Genomic DNA, 19,260 nt, shown 5'->3' on the forward strand with positions numbered 1-19,260 from the left:
TTCGCTCTCCCAGGTATTCATCCAAACAACCCCCTATCCCACACACACACACCACATACCACACGCATACACCCCCCTAGTTCAACTCTTTCAACCCAATTCCCACCCCACGGATATTACTCACGGCCGATTGCTGCCTGATTGGCCCCTCCTCGACCTTCTCTTCCCGGTCCAGCCCGTCGAACCCGTCTTACCCATCTATTTTTCATCACATCTTCCCCCTTGGTCTTCTCAACATCATCGTACATTATCGCATTATCGCATTACCTACCCACATTGAGGCCGAGGAATATGGTACTACTAGTCAGCGATCGACTCCCGCTCGTCCCGTAGATCCCTCACCTTTGGCTTGGTTCGGAATAGTGGCTATCCATTTTTATTTTTTATTTTTTGTTTTTTATCTTTTGTCCTTTCTACATAGGTAGGTAGGTAATTTCTTCTCTACCCCTCCGAAGCGTACCCCTCAATCTGTCCTCAATTTGGGCTCCCCAGTCAATCATAATGGACAATTCCCAGGCTGCTTACCTATTGGTCCGTCCACCGCCTACTTACATTGTGCTAGATTAGGCAGATCTAGGACTCTTGCAGAACCGGAGTCCCATTCTCCTCGTGGGAGTGTGTATCTTGTTTATCACGGCATAATGCAAGCACTTGGCTGTAAGGTAGGTAACTTAGGTACGTAGCATACGGACTCCCGCAAGTTTTCATCATAGGTACTCGATGCATAACCTTGATTATCTACAATGTCTTTGTCTTAGGAGGTAGTCAAGTGGTTGCATATTGGTATCGTAGGTTAGTGGATAGCCAGCCCTGAGAAGGCAGACAGATAAAACCACATGATACCGTCGTAGGAATGCCCCCGCGTCGTATTCCGCTTGTAGATCTTGTTGGCGAATGCCATCTCCGGGTCTAGACCAGCGCTGCCATATCGTAGGACCTACGTACATTGACATTCTCAACAACCAGGCAGCGATCTATGTGGCGAAAGGCATCATATAATGATAGAATGATCTTCTAGACGGATAGGTCAAGTTGGTTAGCCGCCTTTTACGTTCGGGTTCGGGAGATCCCTTACGTCGCTATCCATATTCTAGACAAACTTTTTTTTTTTTTTTTTTTCCCTTCGTAAAACTATAGCCAGCAGTTCTACCATTCCCATCGCCGGCGACGTTCCCACTGGTCAACGGCACGTTGCATCGACCGGCTTGGCAGCCTAAAGAATTTTATAGGAATGATGGCATGGGATTGTCAAATTTCATGATACCGCACCCACTTACATACAGTCATAGAGAGAGTGCCCCATCGTCTTCTCCCCATAGCACCACCACACCCAACCCAGGCCAGGGTTAACTAGTATAGCAAGACTCGACGGGTCCCGTGGCTTGATGTTCACCCACACTTGGACTTCTAGGTGGGGTGGAGTGGCGCATGCTCGGCGAGAGACGAATCGACCGTTGCTTGCTATCGGTCTCGGCTCGGGATCCGGGCTGTGACGCATGGCTACCTGCAGCACACCTAGGATATACAACCTTGCCTTCCCGCCATATAGGAGGTTGGTATACCTATACCTATGCACACATACGGATAGCGGTAGTGGGAAGGTCTACTCTATACGATCAGACGAGCACCGGCTCCATGCGGGGATGTGGAGAACGTCAGAAATTGAGCTTCCGTGTGTCTGCGTGGTGGTGGTTTGCTCTGAGACATGCGTTTCTGTCGAGTCACGCTGTGCGTTGCTATGCATACTTTACATATCCTTGTTGAAGATCTTGTTAATCTTGCGTTATAGGTAGTCCTCGTTATTGGCCAACCCTAAAGAAACAGATTAGGGCTTGGATGAATGAGTTGAGTTTATAGTATCACACCGTAAACTATTCGAACGGGTGAGTCATTGTAGTAGTCAGATGTTGGTTGGATAGTGTTGTAAATCATCATGCACGATGCCATCAACCTTACTACTATATCAACAAATGGTTTGGTTATCTCCGTTGAAGAATTTTGTGGTATTAAAGAACAACGTCTGTTTCTACGTAATAGTAGATTATCTTGCAAAGCCTTAGTAGTTGATACGATAGACTCATAAGTCTCACTACCAATCCTTCGATATAAGTGTCGATCTCTATGCGGGCTATAAGAGGTTAAGACTAGGACTGGGTCTATACTGCCGAGCTAGTAGATCAAGCAACTAACTAACTACCGTAGACGCCAAGAATGCTATACTATTGAAGCAGCATCGCCCTACATAATTTTTCGGTGAGTAACCGTCCACATGACTCCAGTTTACTAGACTGTCTTAGCCACTCACATCCTTACTCCGGGGAAGCAGGTTATTGGGAACGCGTCGCTATTAGTCGAAATCTTCCTGGACTGTCCATGAAACTAGTTATACCTAAGCTAGTTATCGTTACAGAAGCTTAAACACTAGTAGCCCCCCTGGGTTTATAGTATTCTAAGGGCTCCTATAGAGGTGTAGTAGGTATAGACAGGACTTATGTCATCGTAACCCCAGAATTTACTATTGTGCATTATACCTAAACTGTCATTTACCCAGAACATAGTGCTAGGTAGTGCTAATTAAGTAGCATGGGCCAATTTTCAGCTTCATTCAACAACCTACTACATCCCTGGCCTGGTTATAGTTGAGCCCCTCGATGCCAAGATAAAAAGAAGCTCGGCCGCAGAGGGATGACAAATTGAATCAATTCTTATACTGTCGTAGGTATAAGCAATGTAAGACTAGAATGCGCTGGCCGATCATATGTAAAATAACAAGTTGTTCTTTTAATTTTATTTCCAATAGCGGTTGACTTGTTTACAATTCTTTATGGATCGGTCTGATGCTTTATATACGTCTCAAGACCGTAGAATGCTGGGGTCAAGTTATAAGGAGAAGGAAATCGGAGATATCTAACTAGGCGGGATTTAATAATGGCTTCTATAGGGCCTGGCGCTCCTCATAAGACTTATTCAGTATACGAAAAGATACTATGGTTCCAACTCCAGCCCGAAGAGGTGCTCGCGACACCGCACCATGCCTCACGTCGCGCCTTAGAGGCATCAGCAAAATCGTGTCGACTATGTTCCATGGTACTTCGCGCTGCGATATCTAACTATCAGGACTCGCGAGGTAGAAGAAAGGGAATGGGCTATTGGAGACAATTCAACGCCATAAATTATCGTGAAGGCTCCAACGTACGCAAAATTACATACGTGAAGGAGCTTGGATCATGCATGCCAGCTACGTCGACGGAATATAACAATGGCGTTGGGAGAGCAGTTTTGGCGGCAACAGGCAATATAAAAACCGACGGTAATCATGTAGGCGATGATACTATAAACCTTGAATCACTCAATATTGGTGAAGAGGATTCAGCCGATTTACCTGCGTGGCTTTATGGTAATTGGTGGGCTAAGCACGAGCCGGGTGGCGCTGGCGATACGACCCATCTGCGACTCATGGGAGTAGGAGCTCGGTTTGGAAAGACTCAAAGCCAATTCGATGCTTTCAATAGCAGGCCTAACGAGGTTAGCCTGCGTGGAAGCTCCATTGGCATCTGTACCAGCGATGGTAAGTAGATACTTGCCTAGGTTCCTAATCAAGGCTAAGAGTTAACGAGCTGACCCCTTAAAGATAGTATGCTTAGCACGATACCGGGTCGCCTACGTGAGATGGAATCAGACTCTGATATCGCGATTGGCCGTCTTGAGAAATGGATGAAAGATTGTGAATTAAATCATCCCTTCTGCGGACGTCCGCACTTAAACCCCTAACTCCCAACGCGTGTCATAGATGTATTTGCTTCCAGCCGCGGGGTATCAGTAGTTGAATCCAATGGTCAAAAGGGGAGATATGTAACTCCCAGTCACTGTTGGGGTACATCGTCAAGGTTGATGGCAACTAAGCAGTCTATTCATGATCTTAAGGAGGGTATTGCTGTATCATTTCTCCCTAAGACGTTCCAGGACGCAATCAAAATCACACAACGCCTTGGAATCAAGTACCTCTGGATAGACTGTCTATGCATTATTCAGGATGATCCCGATGATTGGGGAAAAGAGGCGTCCGCAATGAGCCAAGTCTATCGCAATTCGTACCTAACTATATCAGCGGCTGCTTCAAAAGACAGTTATTCGGGCTGTTTTCCAAAACGCGAGAACGATTCATACGTCAATCCTGCGAATATATCACTCGGATACGATATTCCTAGAGAAGCGACGGTGCCGATGAGCCACGAACTAGTATACGAATACACATCTCAGCCCGGAAAAAAGAATTCGATTCGTCTGTTTGAGGAGTGGTTGCCGGGATCTAGCTTCCACTTCCCTCAAAGAATGGGGATAGGGTCGTTCGGCAAGCGGTACGATCCGATCGCCGACGAGCCTCTCAGCTCGCGGGCATGGACTCTGCAGGAACGTCTGCTTTCCCAGCGCCTTATCCACTACGCCCGCGACCAGATGTACTTTGAATGCGAGACTTGCATTCAGTCCGAAGATGGATTCACGTTTAGCGATATCTACTTCGGGATGAAACGCCTCCTGGACACGTAGTGTATATCTTATAAGCAGCACGGGCTTTCTCAGGCATCCGGTATATCTTTTATCGTCGGCCAGGAGGCTGGGGGGAAATACCCGGGAATTAGATGGCAGGGAGGGTGGCTCTCCTTGGTCGAGAATTACACGATGCGCAATTTAACTGTAAAGCGCGATAAGCTCACTGCGTTAGCTGGTGTGGCGAGAGCGGTGGCAGAAGAGACAGGCGATCGCTACTACGCGGGCTTATGGCGTAGGCACTTCATGGAAGATCTATGTTGGCGGATGTACCCCTACGAAGAGATAGAGGATCGGAGGGATGCGAAGATCACACCGCTGACGGGCAGACACTTGGGGACTGTCCGTAGGCCGCCTGAGTATCGAGCGCCTAGTTGGTCGTGGGCGTCACTCGACGGACCTGTCAAGTATATTCCGTTATCTTTCACGAACCTGGTCTCCTCGATTATTAATTGCTCAACTGTTCCTGTCGGCAAAGACCCCTACGGTAGGGTATCGAGTGGTAAACTGGATATAGAGGTAAGGCGGATTTTTCCAATAATAGCATCTCATTCTCAGGTGTACAGCTGGCTGACGCTTTAACAGGGACCCATATACGAAGTTAAACCCCATACGCCGAAGAAGAGGTGGGATCGACACGGTATCCCAGTGGAAATCGATCTAGAAGATGACCGTGGTATATCGGCCGGTAGCTTGCATCTAGACGTACCAGAAGAGTCGATCTCGTACCCCTGCTACGCTCTGTTCCTGGATCCCTCGAAAGCGCTGATCCTGCGAACCAACGAGTTAGAGGCCAAGCGAAACGAAGATGGAACTAACGACCCAGATACTCTCGTCTCTAAGCCAGTCCTGACGACCCCTGATGTCAATCGCAACATAGCCGAGTATTCGGAGACGAAAAACTTGGTTTTCCAAGCCCTGTACCAAGTCGTTCGCATCGGAGTAGGAGTTTTTGTCAAGGAGCCGATGAAGAATAAAGACCAGCTCGAAAATCAAGAAGAGAAGGAACCGGAGTTGTGGGACGAGGCGAAGCAGGGAAAGCTGACACTAGATAAGATCCTACACGTCGCGGGAGACCAGTCTTGGGGGCCGGTTACGAAGGATGATCCCAAAATATGGGTAACGATAGTGTAATCATATTTGAATGCTGTTATATACATATTCTAATTACAAAAGCTCATTGGTCAGGCCTCCTAGCCCCTTACGAGTACCTAGTAATCATTTTCGCCAACGTGAAATAAGATACTCACAACTCATATGTACTCAAGATTGAGTACAGGTAATCAATTCGGGTATTATTACATCAAAGCTCGCTCAAAACTAAGTACCTAATCAGGAACCTCATTCATCCTTCTTCATTCCTCCGAAACCCTCCAGACGAGCTTCTCTCCGCTCACCCCTCCCGTCCGAAGTAATTCCAACGCCTTGGTAGCCCTCTCCAGCAGGGTACGTCCTTCAACCACGCGGATGCGATTCGGTACCACGTGACCGGCCGCCAGCATCTGAGGCATGATGTCTAACTGTAGTTTCTCCTTGAAGAGCGGGTTCTAATTGGTAGGTAAGTTTGTGGTTAGTTCATGCCGACCTTTCGGAAACTTGGGAAGGGGGTTAAGACTTACTCTCCAGTAAAAGAACGTCCGCACGCCGCGTACATTGACGCCTTCTGCCCACTGGGCGCTGGTGCTTGCGTCCATCGAGTACTCGGGTGCTTCTGTCTCCGTTGCGTGCTTCAAGATGACCGGTAGCATGATTGCGACGGTGGTACCGCTCTGGGCGATCTTGGAAATAGGGCCAACCGATCCGTCTTGCGAGCCGATGCAGTCGACTATCAACGGGAAAGCTGGGACATCCCCTTTCTTATATGCCTTTAGCAAGTCATCAACTATTGTTGGACTTCTATAGTCAAAGGCTTCTTCGACGCCTAATTTCTTCAGGAATTCGTGATGGCGCGGCGATGCGGTCGCAATCAAGTGACGGTAGCCATAAAACTTTAGGACTTGGATAGTAAGTTGTCCTACTGAGGACGCAGCACCCCAAATCAAGATCGGGTCATCAGCCCTAGGTGGCACGTAGCCTTCAGGCTTCGGCCACGGGGTAGGGAGGCCCAAGTCAGTGGAGATGGTGTTAAACGCTGTGACGAAGTTCTCCGGCAGCGTTACGGCCTCTTCCATGGGAACATTATCAGGGATCTGTCGACCTGTTAGTTTTTGTACCATGGCAAGTATGGGTTTATCTTTCGGGAATGTCACGAACCTTTCCGAAAACCCATTCAGGAGCAGTGGAATATTCCTGATGAGCCTTCCACTTCGGTTGTTGATGAGCAAAGCCAAATACTCTATCACCAACTCGTAGGTGCTTCACGTTGGGACCAACTTCGACAACAACGCCAGCTGAAGTAGATCCAGTTCTATATGGAATTTCAATTAAGAGCCCACCATCTGCCTGATGAAGGTCCAGGGGTGTAGAAGCCGTCCACTTGACATGGACACGGATTTCATCGTCTACTGGTGGGATCGTGGGGAATTGATGAACTTCATAGGGGGCTCGGGGAGCCACTATGACAAGACCGTTATGTGTTGAAGTCGCCATAGTGTGTTTCTTATATTTACAACAATATGTCAATGGGATATTGAATCAGTCAATGTCGCTGCCGCCAAAGGGATTCATTACAGTCAGTTTCGCGAAAACAGCTTCGATTTATATTCGAAGGCATGCTTACAAATGTTACCTCCTTTCTCGAACGAGTGAGCGTATTTATAATCGATAGTATGGGGCTGTTATATACATAGAACCAATTACACTAACCCTGTTTTGGGTCGTATCACTAACGATGCTAGGTAACCGACACGTTGTCTGGAAGTTTTAGAGCGTTTAGGTAATGGCATGATCGAATAGGAAGCATTGCGCGAAGATGAGGATATAATTAAGTGTAAATAGAATAAAAATTATACTATAAAAAGGTCATTGAAGCTGGTTATGTTTTATTGGGCAATCATATTTCTTGATTATTCTATAAGTTTCGATTATTCCCATGACCGGCTGTAGACTGCAATTCTATTACAATATGTATGATACAATACGATGACCCCACTCTTACTCGTTAAGACCATAAGCAGTAATTACTTACAACGGCGGCCTATACCAATACCATAATAACTGATTCATATTATCAATAGCTAATAGACTATTCGCAGGTCATGTGTTAAGTACCTGTACACTTGAACTCCGTATAATAACTCGAATGAGTGCTAATATGCCCAGTTAGGTTATAGGTTGACATAAAGCGTTTATTCTAACAGGTAGGCAATCGAGACTAATATGCATTGCAATTATAGCATTGTTTGAGTTAAGATACTCTATATAATTCGTTATGGTTTAACATGATTTAGTAGTACAGGTACTATGAGTAACATTCTCCTTAGTTCCTAAACTCCACGTCCATAACTTCTCTTAATACGCAACCTGTACGTTAAGCCCAGCTAATTCTCTTTCATAGTTCCTGTGTTGCGAAATTTGGTACCAGAACTTCTCCAAGAGTTTTGCTCCCTCCTTTGCGATCGCAATAGTCCCCTTCAAGCTATCAGGGGTCACACGACGCATAGTGACAACGCCATATGATTCAACCGCCTGGTCGTTCGTTGACACTTGGATCCCTGGTAATGCGAATGCCAGCTTGAGTAACTCAATTCCCTCACCCGTAGCTGCAATAGGTTTGAGATGTCCGAACGCTTCGCGGAGCCAGTGCAGAGCACGCCCGCTCTGAGAAAGAGTCTTGATCGACTCAGAACCGCCAGGAACAAATACTGCATCAAACAAGGTAGATCGCATGCCTTCGAGGTGGTGGTCGGGTTTCACGCCAGAACCTGGTGACTTCGGTACATCTTTTGGGAATATCTCGGACCTGCGTGTTCCGATGGTGAAGGGTAATGCGCCAGACGCTATGACCGCGGCCTTAACAGCGCTGTAGACACCAATGTCAAAGCCGTCTGCAATAATGATAGCGATGCGACGGCTAGCAATTGTCGGCTTCTCTGGCGGGAATTCAAGCTGGCTAAGCTTACTAGCTTTCTTGCCGTGGTTCTCTCTGGTGTAGGTATCGGGCTTCGAACCTCCGACTATCTCGGCTACAGTCTGAGCGAGTCCTAAATCGATGTCGGCTAATCGTTGAGTCATGCGCTCGTAGACGACAGGATCGTCGCAGTGATCCAATTCGAATGAGAATGCGGCGGCAAGGTGCCTCTTCTCCGGCTCAGACAAACTGTTATAGAACAACTGGGCTTGGTTGTAGTGCTCCCGGAATTTAACGCTCTTGGTTCGTGCCTTAATACCTTGGACGTCGAAAGGCGGTTCCGGATATGCGCCTTCTTGCGCAGTGGCCGGCGGCCGTGCCTCAAACCTGTTGGGATAGTAGTTGACTTGTCCTTTAGTGATAGCATGTCTCCCTTGGCCATCACGGTTGAAATTCATAACGGGGCAGACTGGCTTGTTAATAGGAAGTTCTTGCCAGTTGATTCCGAGACGGGATAGCTGTGTATCGAAGTAGCTAAAGCTACGTCCTTGTAGTAAGGGATCATTCGAATGGGCAATTCCTGGAACCATATGCGCTGTGCAGAATGCGACCTGTTCGGTCTGGGGGAAAAATTCATCCACATTCCTGTTAAGCTCGAGCTCGCCGATGTATCGAACTGGGATGAGATCTTCGGGCCAAAGCTTCGTCGCGTCAAGGATATCAAAATCAAAATCGTGCTCCCGAGACTCAGGGATCACCTGGATACCGAACTTCCACTTTGGAAAAGCTCCATACTCAATCGCCTCCCATAAATCCTTGCGGTGGAAGTCGGGATCTTGGCCTGCTATCTTTAAAGCCTCATCCCAAACTAATGAGTGGACACCAAGTTCGGGAGTCCAGTGGAACTTGACAAAATGACGCTCGCCATTCTTGTTGGTTAGAACAAATGTGTTTACGCCAAACCCCTGCATCATTCTGAATGATCGCGGGATCGCTCGGTCTGACATCGTCCACATAAACATGTGCGTGGCCTCGGTATGCATAAACGCGAAATCCCAGAAGTTGTTGTGAGCTGATTGAGCCTGTGGTATCTCATTGTGAGGCTCAGGCTTCACAGCGTGAATAACATCCGGGAATTTGATAGCGTCCTGGATGAAGAAAACCGGGATATTGTTTCCAACTATATCCCAGTTGCCCTCCTGCGTATAGAACTTGACCGCAAACCCGCGCACATCGCGCACGGTGTCAGCGCTACCGCGAGATCCTGCCACGGTGGAGAATCGAACGAAAACAGGCGTCTCACGAGTGGTGTCTGTAAGAACTCCTGCCGTTGTCACATCTTCGGCGCTTTTAAATAATCGGAAGTTACCGAACGCACCAGCGCCTCGTGCGTGGACCACTCGTTCGGGAATTCGTTCGTGGTCAAATCTGTGAATCTGCGGTGGGGGTCAGTGGTAGTTCAAGCAATGGAAGTAGTTATCACCAACTCTTTCTCTGGAAAATGAGTCTTCCAGAAGCATAGGACCCGTCTTGTCATTGCTGGCTACTCGTAGCCATTCGTCGACATTGCCCATCTTCACGCCAAAGTCGGAAGTAATCCTATCATTGGACGACACCGTCTGGGTGACGGTGTCAAGGTCGGCGACCTTGCGGCCTTTCTCTCCGGCGACCATGATTTTCACTTTATCCGCTGTATTTGACAAGAAAGTTGAAGACATAAGTAAGGGGCAACTAGATAAATCCGCCCGGGTCGAGAGGATTTAATAAGTTACAGTGAAGAAAAGTAAGAAGAGAAGCCGGATAGCTTACGGATGTGTCTACATCTCCTTCTTGTACTAGAAATGTAGGTTTCCTAGTGCCGCATCTCTCCGCTGTAGGTCACCATATTACATAGAAATGCGTGGCGCGATATGTCATTGACGTCAAGCAGCCATCACTACCGCTGGGTTGAAACTGAATGCCGGGCTAGGTGTGGAGATGTTCTTCATGGAATAGTCAAAAGTGTTGATGTAATGCATAACTCCTAGAGCCGCCATCTCGTCATATCCCTGTCATCTTGAGCTTGGCCGTTGCAAGAATGAACCAATCACAGAAGCCATATTATAATGCGATCACCACATCGGGAAAGCTCGGTTATCTGCCGAGACTACGTAGCATCATGGTTAACCACAATAAACGTGGTGGTTTCAGGGGCAAGAGCTCCTAACTTATGGTTAAATTGACTATTCTAATTGGTCAGTCTCTGAGTACGTAACACTCCATTCAACATATGCATTGCTTAACATCTCTGAAAAAATCGTAACCTAGGTGGTTATAACAATATATAACAAGATATATACTATGCACTATCTGTCACTAACTAGGCATTATCTATTCTAAAGCTTCACGTGAAGGTTACGAGGGTAATTTTTAAAGCGTGATTGGAAATACTTAAGAAGACTAAACGGCCAGGCAGGTTTCCTAATTCTAGAGGTCATAAGAATGAAAAACTTTCGTTTCTGTTGTGACAATACGATACTATACTTTTAGCTTCTCAAAAGGCGATTAATTGAGTCCGACAAGACTTGTGACTTCTTCAAACAGGTTTCCTCGCCCACGACGTTGAATCAAGTGAATGGTCCATCAACCAGCGAATATCTGGACGACAGGTATACCAATAATGGATATTTACCACTGAATATCAAGGCACTGCATTTGAAAAACATCGGTTGTTACACTCAAGAGAAATTGTGAATGGGCCACGAGATATAATACGTAAAGAGAATAACCTCGAAATTTAGACTACTATGAAATGAGTATTAAAGACCTCCTAATCCCCAATCCTTCCTATGGCTACCTGGTATTATATGAAAGCGTCCTTCGCCTTCCAAACCTTGCCTGGGTATAATAAGAAAACTAAAAGAAACTGCTCCGAATCCATCCATCCGATACGCCAACTCCTTCCTATCCTTCTTCCTAATCATACAGAGGCTGTTGAAGCCAGGTCACCCTCCAGACTCGTATCCGAATATTAACAATTCGCCATTTTCCAAACCTCGCGGCTTTAAAATGTTCCACGATAAGTCGAAGTGCTCGGGGGACAATATTGACCTTGAAGCAGTGGATCCGCGTAAGGTACGAAATCAAGAAAGTCGGACTGCTCTTGAGCTACTGTCTGGTCAAGCTGGTTACCAAAAGGAGCTGATACCGTGGGGTTAAAGTGAGGAAGAGGAGCGACATCCTGATATTGGCTGTACTGCTCGCCGTTCCCATTTCCAGTTTGCAGTAATCCTAAATCAAAGTTGGAATCCATCGCTGCGTCTGTGTGGTCGGCGGCCTGTGGCAGATTAGAGAACCATTCGTAAGACGCATATGCCGACGAGGCATTGCCATTGCTTTGGCAAGAGGGTTGGAAGGACATATTAGATCCTACAAGCGGGTTAGGACCTTGCCCGTAGATGTTTGTCGTTGGAGGGGGGGTAGGTTGCATCAGGTTATTTGTGTTATTGGGAGTACTGGGAGCATACCCCGTCAGAGTCTCCTGGCTTTCCCCGGATGGATTCTCCGTATACCCACAAGGATTGAAATCCAAATGCATACCGCTACCCGCCCCTCCGTCGTTTCCAATGACTTCGTTGATATTGTTGCCCGTCTTTGGTTCCTCATTTGGCGCATGCAAGCTCTCGGATGCTTTCTCCTGTTTCGGGTCTCGACCACGTTTTCTAGTCCTTGTGATTCTGTGTTCAAACGTGGTAGATCGCTTCTTAACGTTCCCATAGACCTGGCCGTTTTTGTCCACGAGCTCACCGCTTTTGTTGGCCTTTATACCGTTCTCTTGGGCCACGCGAATACCGATCGCGTTCTGGACGTCTCGCTCCCCGTTAAGCTTTCTATTGGTAGCTTTTTGCTTTATGATTGTTAGTTATGTCTTCCTAGAATGTTATCACATTGCACTTACGTTGAGCTCTGTTCTCGGCCTCCAGCCAAGACGATGCTTGAAGGTCGCATCTTTAAAAAGGGACACCACAACATCCTTCGACAACTAAATCAATTAGCATTAGGATAAATAGATACTTATAGGGTTGACGTAACATACTCTGAGGGCATCACAAACCGCTGTAAATCTTTCCATGAAGGAACCGTAAGAGTTATAAGGCGGTTCCCTGCAGTAAAGATAGTTGGGGAGTCTACACTGTCCCATCTGTGCATCCCGTGTCGAGAACTATTTGAGTTTTAGTTTGAAGACTCAATTTAAATTCACATGCTCTTACCAGTAAAGGCCATAAGACCAACTCGAATTCTACATCAGTATAACTGCCTTGACTGATGCGCCTGACACTCTGGGATCCTTCGGGCTCGTACGTCTCACTACAGTCGTGTGCAGCCTCAAAGAGCAGCTTTACTAGCTGCTGCTGTTCCTGGGGGTCAAGGGGGAAGTCTGAGCAATCACCCCTAGGGCGATTGTGGATTTTCAAGTACTGATCGTTGACTTGGCGGAAGTGCACAAAGTCTCGGATTAATCCTTGATAGGTGCCGCTATTGGAAGACATCATTTGCTCCATTTGCACCTGGGGAGCTCCGTGTGTACCTGTACCCGAAATAGGTAGCATAGTTGTACCTACACTTGTTGACATTGTCTGAGGCATTCCAATATGCGGGTACGTGCTGGTATGGTAGTTGTAGGAGGGAACCGAGGTAGGGTGCAGAGGATTTCTGTAAAGTTCCTCCATCTGAGCGATATAACGAGCTTGGTTGTTGGAAGACATGGTGTTCAAAGACGTAGCAAGTTCGTAAAGCGAGTTGGTGGAGCAAGTTGGCAACGTGTAGGTGCTAAAAGCGAGGTAATGAGTGAGAGGAAACGGTAGATAGGAATTGGGTAGAGGGGGATGAATATCGGATGAGCATTGAAGTATTTGTTTAGAGTATGAAGGGAATTGGTAGCGTCTAATAGGGACGGGGGTTTGAGGGCTTCTGGTTTATATTAAATTGGAAAGAGGACGACTTACTCTAAGGAATTGTGACACGAGTAGCGGCTATGCTGTGTCGTGTAAGCAAAAGCAAGGATAGGAGCAAGTAGGAAAGCAAGTAGGAGAGCAAGTAGGAGAGCAAAGGGGGAAGAAGAGCAACTGGTGATTGAGCAAAGTTGTGGATGGCGAGTTAGAAGATAGGATGAACAACATGGGACTCGCCTGGGTTTATATGTGTGACCTTGGTCCCCGCGAAGGGGTCGGAATAGAGGCAGATCTCCCAATTCGGAATTATCGTGAGTAAGTTCAATAGGAGTAGAAAGATGCTAGTAATGGACATGACGCAGTGAGGTTTCGATGTCTGCCAATCACAAGGCCAAAAATCTACTAGAATTCCTTCGATAGGTACCTGTAATTAGGCCTAATGGGAATTCAAGCGAAATAGATATTATCTGGTGACTGGTACTTTATCTGATCAAACGGAATCATGATCGATAATCTAGAAGAGTACCTAATTCTGCACTAATATCGTGGACCCACGTCTTTTCGAGGCTGTGATTTGACGAAGTCACATATTAACGGGATGAATATGAAAGAGTTGAACTAAAACATAATAAATGGAAGGAACACATTGGCCGCAGCAGCCAATGGAACGACAGAGTGATTTTGGTACCTAGTAAGTAAGGCTTATCTAGAGCAATCTGATATTATGGTCTGTGGTGGATGGATGCTGAGGTGTTTAATTGATTGAATATTTTTCGTCAATTCCGAGGAAGAAATCGAATTGGAGTCGGTAATAATCCTGACTAGGGCTCTCTGACGAAGATGGATATCTGACGGGATTGTGAAGACAAAGTACTACACAATCCTCAACAATTTCTAGCCTTGTGATTTGGCTGTTAAGAAAGGGGGACAAGGCTAAATAAACTACAGCGTATGGACCAAGGCACATCACAAGTTTCCCGGTAGGAATCTAAATGCTGAACGTATTGGGGACATCTACTTCTCATAAACAGGGAGATAATACGTGAAATGGCTTTTTTATTATTTTTACTATATTAGGAGATAGTACTTGGCAGTAGCACAAGGGCTTTTTATAAGAAAAAACCCCTAAAACGAAAAGACTGGGGGCTACTGAGAAGCAATTATTTCATGGTACCGATATATTTATGTAAGGTATTACATGTCCATATAGATTCGAAAGATTAGGCCGTAATGGATCCCCTTCAACGATCTTAAGGGGTGATGTTAATAGTTCTATGTTGACGATATTATGTTTGCTATCTGTCTGGTGTTTACCCCTTTATGTTTCCCCCCTTTATTTATGATCTAACCAAGTGAGTCAGGCAAGATGGATAGCATACTTGCGCTTGATGCCTTTCTAACAAAACTCCAGCCAAGCTAGAGAAAATGTATTTGGATTTAACAGAGACGTCCTTATGTTTTCCCTTTATGGTTAGATATTTGTTCATATCCTGAAATTTGTCCATGAGTGTTGAAGTTGTGTTAGTAACATTTTGACTAGCAGCATTTTTAACTTCACTAATTATGCACGTGTGAGCACCTGGCAGCACCTGACGTGTGTAGTAATCCACTTGGCCACCACCAGTAACATTTCCAAACTTGATATCGATCCATATCAAAAACCTTGAGTGCTTCACATTTTTAACTTTGTTCTCCATTGAAAGCCTAAAAAGGGGTTTTCAGAGTTTTCACGAAAAGTGTGCGTTTCTCCAGAGTGTAAGGGCACCATTCTTCTTCCAATTGCAGAGAAACATGTCCAGATGGGTTGTGGAAGATTCTACTGGACAAATAGCCATGATATTGCAAACGTAACAATCTATGACTACATAGAATCCAAGAGGTTGGGTTTATTCACGAAGGGAATCTACTAAGATAAATGGCTGTTTTACTGAACTACTGGAGCAACAGACACAAGCGAATTATTAAGTTGACTTATTCGACAATTTAGGTACCTACCATAATCGGCTCCCGAACGATTTCGTAGAGGGGATCCGATAAGTCCCAAGCCTGAGGGGATTAACCTCTGTTGCTGCCACCACTACCCAAAAGGAAATTCATCTTGGTCTCATATCATCACGATGCTATGCCATTTTCTAGGGCGTTATAAAGAATGTATTGACTATCAACGTTTTGCGTTATAGCAATATGGGTATCTTGCACCTTCAACCCCCGTTAAAGTAAGTGTAGATCTATGAAATCTAGTTCTGGCCGAATCCAGGTCTATCTAACCAGTCTACCATCGAAATTGGTTTGGAGCAAATCTGGCTCCAGAGACTTCGTTAATCGAAGCATTATCAAGTTTACGCACCCGTGGCTGTTATCATCAACCATATTATTGGTACCAACCAGAAGGAGTACAAGGTGTCAATGAAACCTTAGTTCTCAATTTCCTCCCGACTTCCAGCCTCATCGCTCTTCCCGCTCTTTTCACTGAGAGCCTTCTCGTGAACCACACCGGCAGGGCCAGCAGAACGCGCCGCACCTCTAGCGGCAACATCGATAAGTCCGTACTTGAGAGCTTCTTGTTCGACCTCCTCGGGACTGAGAAGAGGCAGTTCTTCCGCAGCCTTGACATAAGACTTCTTCTCCACGAATCCCTTGGCGAAGATGATGTCAATCTCTTCAAGCGATCGCTTGGCTGTCTCGGGGTAGAAGAACCAGATGATGGGCAAGAAGCAGGCGTTGACGACGGCAAAGAACAGATAGGTGCCCCAACCGATGTTACTGATCATAATCGGTGTGATCATGACGATAAGGACTGCAATACCTGATTAGTTACCGACACTCGGTGAAAGGGGAAAAGGGATTATAATGCTTCGCCGATCAAGGGATATATATAAAGTCAGTACATACAGTTGAATAGCCAGTTCGTGCAAGTCGAAGTAGCGTTCGCCTTCGCGCGGGTCTTAATGGGGTTGATCTCAGCGGGGTACAACCAGGGGAGCGGGAGCCAAGTCGCGCCAAATGAGGCGATGTAAGTCTGTTAATGATATATTAGCAAATTTCGTATGGTTAACAGATCCCATTAGCCATGAAACTTACGAAAAGACCAACGGCTGCACCTTTAGCCGCGTTAGATGCTTGACCGGGGATATGAGGACCAGGAATAAGACAAGCGAACGTGAGAACCATAGACAAGCATTGTCCGATGGTTCCGTAAAGGAACAGCTTTCGTCGGCCGACCCGCTCGATGATAAACCAAGAGGTCGTAGCAAAGATAGCGTAGACGATCATGTTTACGCCGCCCATGAGCAATGCCATGTTCTCGTCGCCGGGAGTGATGCTGTCTTCAAAGAGAATCGGGAAGTAGTAAATGACAGCGTTACAACCACCAATTTGCTGCATCAACTGACTGCTAGAGCCAAGCAACATACGTCGGAAATGCTGGGTCTTGCCACCAGTGAAAAGGGCTTTGACCGGAGTGCTCTTCTGCCCGGAGAAACCACTAGCACGGATGGAGTCCAAGATGATGTCTCGTTCCGTGTGAGTCTCTTCGCTGCCCATCTCATAACCTCGCAGGGCCGAGATGACAATCTCAGCATCCTCATACCGCTCGTGGGTGAGAAGCCAGCGAGGACTTTCAGGCAGGAAAACCATAGAAATGCACACGAAGAGACCGAAAATGATCTGGAAAGCGATAGGGAAACGCCATGAAAGGTCCTCGCTGCCAAAGCTGCAGCCATAGTCGATCCAGTATGCAATCACAGTACCGAATGCGATAATACCGCCTTCGATGCAGATAAGCAAACCTCTGTTGGAGGTTCTGCTACATTCGGCTATGAGAGTGTTAGAATTAATACATATAAAAATAAGCCAAGAAATAAAAATCCACATAGAGCCGCCGCAAGAGTTACGTACCTTGATAAGTCGGAATAGTGGAGGTATTGATACCATTGCCGACGCCAGTGACGACTCTACCAATGATGAATTGAGCTAGCGGTTGGTGGCCCGGGAACGAAGTGACTTGAATTGTGGCGCCGATAATCATGATAAATCCTCCCAGTACCATTGCCTTCCTTCTGCCCAGTAAATCACCGACTCCGAGAATGAACATGGCGCCAATGAGACATCCGATCTCGTAAATGGCGGTGACAAGACCTTGCATAGTCGGATTGCCTTTTACTTCCGTGAAGACATTTGAGAAATGGGTCGAACCGATGATACCGCTCATTCTAGAACCGGGTCAGTATTTTTTCTTTTTTCTTTCTTTTACTTTTTTCTTAATTATGCTAGAGTACCGTTATTGACACATGATGCGAGCCGTACGCGACAACGTTGTAGTCGATGAACATGCGCAGGTAGTATCGAAGGGGATTTGTGGGTTGTATTACAACTTACACTCCTTGATCGTAACCGAATAGCAAAAATCCGGTGGTGGCCACCGTACTGACCATCATGGACAGCGATCGGCCTTGAAGGCCCATGTACGTCGGCGTTGTCCCCGTCGCCGCCGCCATGTTGAATTATACGCTTCGGAGTTTAGTTAAAAAAGAGCCAACGCGTGTTGTAAATATCCCGAGGGTTCACAATTATGCAGGCAGATCTAACAAGATCTCGCTACAAGATCTCTCTCTCTCTCTCTAATGGTGGCCTCGGCGAAAATGAGGGGTGAAATTTGACCGACTCCGGATTTTCAATCTAGTTCCAGACTGAAGGGACGATTGGAGGTGTGGGAGTAAGACCTGGAGAGTCCGGAGAAGGGCGGGCCTGACCCTCATATAATGATGGAGAAATGGACCCAAGTTTGCTTGCTGACAAAGGTCATTAGACATGCAGACACTTTGACACTGTACGTAGACAAAGCCAAGGAAGGCGAGAAAGGTTCGTGAGAGGTGGAACTGCACACGCAGACCACGCTACCTACGCTAGACTGAACTTTTGCACGAGGAATACAGATGGCTACAGATGGCTACGGCTACGAAAATACGAAAAGGTGGTACCAAGGCTGGCTCTCAGACTCATCCTGGATCTTCGAACCAAGCTTGTACCAAGCTTTTGCCCATGCGTACCAGTTGGGATTACAACTCTGCAAGGCCCTGCATGCCTGTTGGACCGGGGCCGAGCCAACCGCTGATCTTGCCGATCTCTAAGAAGTTTCCCTTTAGCTACATTTGGCTATCTTTGTTAAAACATGGATGTGGATGTTGGTGGAGTCGAGTCCCAGTCAGCCAGTACGTTTACATATAATACAACTGGTTTCCGTGTTAGGCATGCTTTCCCACCAGTCATGGTATGACGACCGGAGAGATGAAGTCATATCCTTAGTGTAGTATCCTAGCACGTCCTAGCATTGTCCGGTCATTGTCATTGTCCCATTATTCCCTCGGTTCGGCTAAGAGGATGCTAAGAGTAAGATTTGGGCATTGGGCTGAGCTAACTGGTTGAATTCAGGGGTCCAGCGGCATTCCCCCATGTAAGGCATGCAAGGTAACGGAATGGCTGGGCCTTAGATACCTAAAAATCATACGCTAGCATCGGTCTAGTCCTGAGTCCGTTTAGTTTCTTCAAGTCCAGTCACCTAGTTTGGCCAGTTAAAATTTAAATCAGTAAAATTCGCCGATAGAAGCTTTGTTGCGGAGAAAGGATGTTGTGTCCACGATTTTTTTTGATTACTTGGTTACCGTCACACACGACACATAAGATCATTTTCATCTTCTTTGTCATGAATGTGTATATGATGAAGAGGCTACGTAATAAGAGGAATCGAGGCGTCGTGGTCCATCTGAAGAATGG

The 19,260-nt window shown here is 46.5% G+C and overlaps 5 protein-coding genes across 5 annotated transcripts; 1 reads left to right on the plus strand and 4 right to left on the minus strand.

Annotated features, from left to right (window-relative positions):
• Positions 1-2,928: 2,928 nt before the first annotated feature.
• On the plus strand, positions 2,929-5,682 carry F5Y00DRAFT_268422 (HET-domain-containing protein; the record flags this gene model as incomplete). Its single annotated transcript, XM_048012246.1, has 5 exons — positions 2,929-3,568; positions 3,632-3,751; positions 3,791-4,544; positions 4,641-5,067; positions 5,134-5,682. The coding sequence occupies 5 exons, from the start codon at positions 2,929-2,931 to the stop codon at positions 5,680-5,682; spliced, it is 2,490 nt and encodes an 829-aa protein (XP_047866201.1).
• F5Y00DRAFT_233012 (GroES-like protein) lies at positions 5,665-7,264 on the minus strand. The gene is made up of 3 exons (XM_048007244.1): positions 6,802-7,264; positions 6,168-6,737; positions 5,665-6,095 (listed from the first exon to the last, which is right to left on the minus strand). Exons 1-3 carry the CDS (start codon positions 7,135-7,137, stop codon positions 5,904-5,906), a joined length of 1,098 nt encoding a protein of 365 aa, XP_047866202.1. The 5' UTR covers positions 7,138-7,264; the 3' UTR covers positions 5,665-5,903.
• A 734-nt stretch (positions 7,265-7,998) lies between these two features.
• Positions 7,999-10,275, minus strand: F5Y00DRAFT_252351 (catalase; the record flags this gene model as incomplete). Its single annotated transcript, XM_048009929.1, has 2 exons — positions 7,999-9,993; positions 10,045-10,275. 2 exons carry the CDS (start codon positions 10,273-10,275, stop codon positions 7,999-8,001), a joined length of 2,226 nt encoding a protein of 741 aa, XP_047866203.1.
• A 1,325-nt stretch (positions 10,276-11,600) lies between these two features.
• On the minus strand, positions 11,601-13,302 carry F5Y00DRAFT_260573 (uncharacterized protein; the record flags this gene model as incomplete). Its single annotated transcript, XM_048011032.1, has 4 exons — positions 11,601-12,443; positions 12,495-12,578; positions 12,633-12,758; positions 12,808-13,302. The coding sequence occupies 4 exons, from the start codon at positions 13,300-13,302 to the stop codon at positions 11,601-11,603; spliced, it is 1,548 nt and encodes a 515-aa protein (XP_047866204.1).
• Positions 13,303-15,902: 2,600 nt separating this feature from the next.
• Positions 15,903-17,984, minus strand: F5Y00DRAFT_260574 (general substrate transporter; the record flags this gene model as incomplete). The annotated part of the gene is made up of 5 exons (XM_048011033.1): positions 15,903-16,285; positions 16,381-16,507; positions 16,570-17,303; positions 17,386-17,699; positions 17,866-17,984. The coding sequence occupies 5 exons, from the start codon at positions 17,982-17,984 to the stop codon at positions 15,903-15,905; spliced, it is 1,677 nt and encodes a 558-aa protein (XP_047866205.1).
• Positions 17,985-19,260: the final 1,276 nt, after the last annotated feature.

Source organism: Daldinia vernicosa (assembly GCF_022497035.1).
Source record: "Daldinia vernicosa strain CBS 139.73 unplaced genomic scaffold F5Y00scaffold_15, whole genome shotgun sequence".
In the NCBI taxonomy this organism is placed as follows: domain Eukaryota; kingdom Fungi; phylum Ascomycota; class Sordariomycetes; order Xylariales; family Hypoxylaceae; genus Daldinia; species Daldinia vernicosa.